We start from the raw sequence: 4,483 nt of genomic DNA, 5'->3' as shown, positions 1-4,483 counted from the left end.
TATTTATTTATTCGACAGAGATAGAGACAGCCAGCGAGAGAGGGAACACAAGCAGGGGGAGTGGGAGAGGAAGAAGCAGGCTCATAGCAGAGGAGCCTGATGTGGGGCTCGATCCCATAACGCCGGGATCACGCCCTGAGCTGAAGGCAGACGCTTAACCGCTGTGCCACCCAGGCGCCCCAAGACCTTCTCTTTCTTGATATGAAAACTTTCTGTGAGTCAGTTAACCCACCTGACTCTCAAGACTGCCTTTGGCCATACTTTCTTTCCTGCCAAGCCGGGAATCCCTGATGAGTTGGTTGAAACGTTCTTTTAAAGGCTCTCTTACTTAACCTCCTTTCTCCCCTGTCCTTCCAAGTCCCTGCCCTGAAAATCTCCATCAGGCACAGTCCCATAGTTTGGCTTCTCTGCCCCTTAGCCTGAGGGCACCAGGATATACTGATGGTGGGAAGTGCTCACTGGACAGCCAGCATCTGGAGAAGCCCCCTCTGCCGTTCTGATATCTCTCCCCTCCAGTCTCTTCTTTGACTTCTCCAAACCTTCACTACTGTTCTCATCCTTCTTACCCATCCCCCTTAGCATCACTGTTAGCAGGCGACCTTACAACAAGAGAATCTTCAAAGGATTTTTGCCATCCCAAATCCCAGCCCCGCCCCCCCACACCCCTCTAATTGTCTCTTTCTCATCCTCAAGCCCTGTCCAATACTTTCAGAGGAAGGAGAGTTCTTCCTCCAGTTCCAAATTTAACTATGCTACATCAAGTATCCCGTTTCCTATATTTTCAACCTCTTCCTCTCTATTGGTTCCCTCCTTGGATCCCAGAAACTTACTTAAATTTCCTCCATCTTCAAAACAAACAATAAGCAAATAACTTGGCTCTGCATCTTCTTCCAAGAATGAGCCCCTTTTCCCTTCCATTTTTAGCCGAGCTGTACTTGTTATCCCTGTTTTCTTATTTCTCTTTTACTCTTATTACAATTAGTAAATGTTTTTTAAAATTTTCATATTAAAAAGTACTTAATGTCCATCAAAACAATATATCATGTGATATATAAAAACATAAAAAAGAAAAATTTTAATTTCTAATAATGTCACCACCCATTTACTGTTACGTTTCCTACTTATTTGTGCATTAATTTATTGTTCCACTTCACTGTATATTGCCAGTAATTAAGGATCTCTTTAAAAATCCATAATACCATTATCATACCTGAAAAGAAATTAGCAAAGCTTCTTAATATCATCAAATCTCTATAACTGGTAATATTTACATGACAATTCTTGTAGATTTTTTTTTCTATTGCTAGACATGCAAGGTAAATATATGTTCATTTTTTATTAAAAAATGCAATCTTATTATATAAGCTATTTTATAATCTTCCTATTCCCCTACTAAGATCTTGTATTTTTTCTAAATTACTATATAGCTCTAATCATTTTTAAAAAGTGTCCAGTGGTCTTTTGCATAAATGTCATAATTTATTTAACAAGGAATCTATCCACAAAGTTTTATGTTACTATCCTGTTTCCATTATAAATAGCAACTAATAACGTCCATGTTTCATTTTGTTTTCTTTTGGCGCTTTCTTATTTGGAGGACACCACTGCCTCTCATCTCTGAGCCATGGGGGATTTGCTTCAATATGAGAATAAGATAAAGATTTAATTTTATACTTTTTTCAAATAATTATCCATTTGTCTGAATGCATTCACCCTTCGGCTTCTGCAGATCAATTTCCACCCATACCCATCCCCTGATCAGCAAAGGGCATCTATAAATTCTCTTTTCTTTTTTTACATTGAGATATAATTGACATATCACATATTAGTTTCAGGTGTACAACGTGATTGGGTATTTGTATATATTGTGAAATGATCACCATAGTAAGTCTAGTTCACATCCATCACCATGCAGAGTTACACATTTTTTTCCTTGTGATGAGAACTTTTAAGATCTACTCTCTTAGCGACTTCTAGATATGCAACACAGTATTAGTAATTATGGTCACTATGCCCTAGGACTTATTTATTTTGTAACTGGAAGTTTATACTTTTTGACCACTTTCACCCGTTTCACCCACTCACCAGCGCCCCGCCCCCCCGGACTGTGGCAATCACCAATCTGTTCTTTGTATCTATGAGTTAAGGGTTTGGTTTGGGTTTGGGTTTTTGGTGGTCTTTTTTTTTTTTTAGATTCCACATGGAATTTGTCTTTCTCTGTCTTAGTTCACTTAACATAATGTCCACAAGGTCATCCATCCAGGAAATCCCATCCAGGATTTCCTTATTTTTTATGCTTGAATAACATTTTGGTGTGCATGGGTGCGCACGCGCACGTGTGTGTCTACACCACATCTATCCACTTTTAGGCAGCTTCCGTATCTTGGCGACTGTAAATAAAGCTGCAGTGCCCATGGACAGGCATATGTCTTTTCAAGCTAGTGGTTTTGTTTTCTTCCCGTGAATACCCAGAGTGAAACTGCTGGATCGTTATGTCCGTAATTTCTTACGTGACAAAATTCAATGACTACTTTTAGTCCTAATTCTTTACTCCTCTGCAGGACTTGACATTCTTAGTGACTCCTTTATTTCTGCACCTTTCTGTTCCTTAGGCTTCCCTGGATTCCCACTTTCCTGCTCTCCTGGATTGTCTCTTGCATCCAATTTTTCCCATCTCATGTTTCCTCACTGATCTTCTTCCTCTCCCTGTTTCCTGAGACTGCCTTGGAGTTGTATGTGACTCTAGGCTTATCATTTTACATTTTCTCACTGGGCACCTCAGGCCAGTCAGCGGGCAGGTACTGCACAGCTCGGTGGGTGCTGATGGGAGAATAGAGCTATCGCATGGAACGTCACACAGGGGCTCGGGAATCAACCTGTTGCCCACCAGGAATGGACAGTGGCTTTGCACATTGCAGAGCAGGGTGTGGAGGGTTCTTGGTAAGAAATGAGGCTGGAGCAGTCGGCTGAGGCCAGTACATGGGGGCTGTGCACGGCATACTAAGAAATGTGAACTCTATCTTTCTGTTTATCCAGTAGATTTTTCTAGGGTCTTAGGACATGCTGAGCACAATCATTTTATTTTCTGTGGTGCATGGTGCATCTACAATATAGGACTATCTTTCTTGACCCCACAGAAATGAGCATACTGTCACTGCTCCTGTGACAACAAAGAGAAACCATTTAAAAGAACATGTGTTTGGGGGACTTGGGGCAGGGGTAGAAAATTAAGGTTCTATAGTCAGTCAGTCTAAAATGAAGAATTTTAATGGGATATTATTATGTGTGATTTATTGGCACTTTCAAAATATTTATTCAGCTATCAGATGTAACCGGCAAGGAGCCTGAGATAAAATCATAAGTTCTAGAACACTCGCAAAACAAATTCAGGGCTGAAAACAAGCTCCCTTACAGCACAATGTTCATGTGGCATGCTTTGGAAAAGTCATTTTTATCAGAACATGATTCACTCCTGAGGGAGCATTTCTTACAACTTCAGGAGTGTGGGGCTCAGAGAGGCTGATGTTGGGTGCTTGACTACATCAGGCTGTTTCCCCACGGCCAGGGCCTCACCTTTCTACTACCTCAGGATCCCTCTCACCACACAGAATGTTCCTGAGCTTCACCAGCACCGATATAGGATGAGGGGAAAGTGACAGGAAAATAATGACTCAGGCTTGAAAAGTCACTTCCTTCTGGGGAAATCACTTCTGCTTAAAATCTGATCCTTACAAGATAAACTTTCCAAGAAAGCACTCCCCATCCTTCAAGAGCTCCTATGGTTGGAGAATGGGAAGGCTAATTCCTTGTTCATGCATTTCATTTTGTGGTCGAACACACTGCTGGTAAATCAGGATGGGTCTGGCTTCTCTTGTGACTCCTGGCCAGCTGAGTGGGAAAATGCCTGGAGTTCAAGGCTATTGAAAATGTGACAAGCATTTATGAGATTGACGTGCTATCTCTTGCTTTCTCTTTGCAGCCCGCTGCTCCCCCAGAGGACACCCCAGAGCTGAGCGCCTTTTTACGAAACTCGACCATCCCTCATCTTGTCAGGAAGAGAGATGTGCAGATGCCAGAGCCCCACAGACAGAGCCCTGCAAAAATCCTGGTGAGTTATCCCAATGTGCGCAGATCTGAGAGGAGACTGGATTGGACAGAACTCCCACACACAGAAGGTTTGAACTTCAACTATTGTTTCTCCGTCTCTTTCAATGCTCAGATATGCCTGCCATGGTTTGGCTGTACATGCACACTGTGAGCCATGAAAGCGACTCTTCCCTGTGGACAAAGGCATATTTGCATTATAGTATTTTCACTCTTTTAAACCTGCTATGCAGGCCACATTAGAAAAATAATGATAAAAACCTAAAACATGGCATGCAATGCATTTGCAAAACACAAAGCTCCCACTGTGAGCCCATCCCCAGACACTGAAACTCTGACAGTGTGGAAGGAACTGGGGCAGCACTTCGGGGGCTGAGGG

The 4,483-nt window shown here is 42.1% G+C and overlaps 1 protein-coding gene across 2 annotated transcripts in view; it reads left to right on the top strand.

The window, feature by feature from the left end:
* ITGA8 (integrin subunit alpha 8) overlaps positions 1-4,483 on the top strand; it is a 179,765-nt gene that overhangs the window by 145,947 nt on the left and 29,335 nt on the right. For both annotated transcript variants that reach the window (XM_034643803.1, XM_002926627.4), the window contains exon 26: positions 3,980-4,108. In XM_034643803.1, the coding sequence (XP_034499694.1) occupies positions 3,980-4,108 (129 nt within the window). The remainder of the gene's footprint in view (positions 1-3,979; positions 4,109-4,483) is intronic.

The sequence above is a fragment of the Ailuropoda melanoleuca genome, chromosome 15 (assembly GCF_002007445.2).
Source record: "Ailuropoda melanoleuca isolate Jingjing chromosome 15, ASM200744v2, whole genome shotgun sequence".
NCBI classification, from domain to species: domain Eukaryota; kingdom Metazoa; phylum Chordata; class Mammalia; order Carnivora; family Ursidae; genus Ailuropoda; species Ailuropoda melanoleuca.
This window is presented reverse-complemented; position numbering and strand designations above follow the sequence as displayed.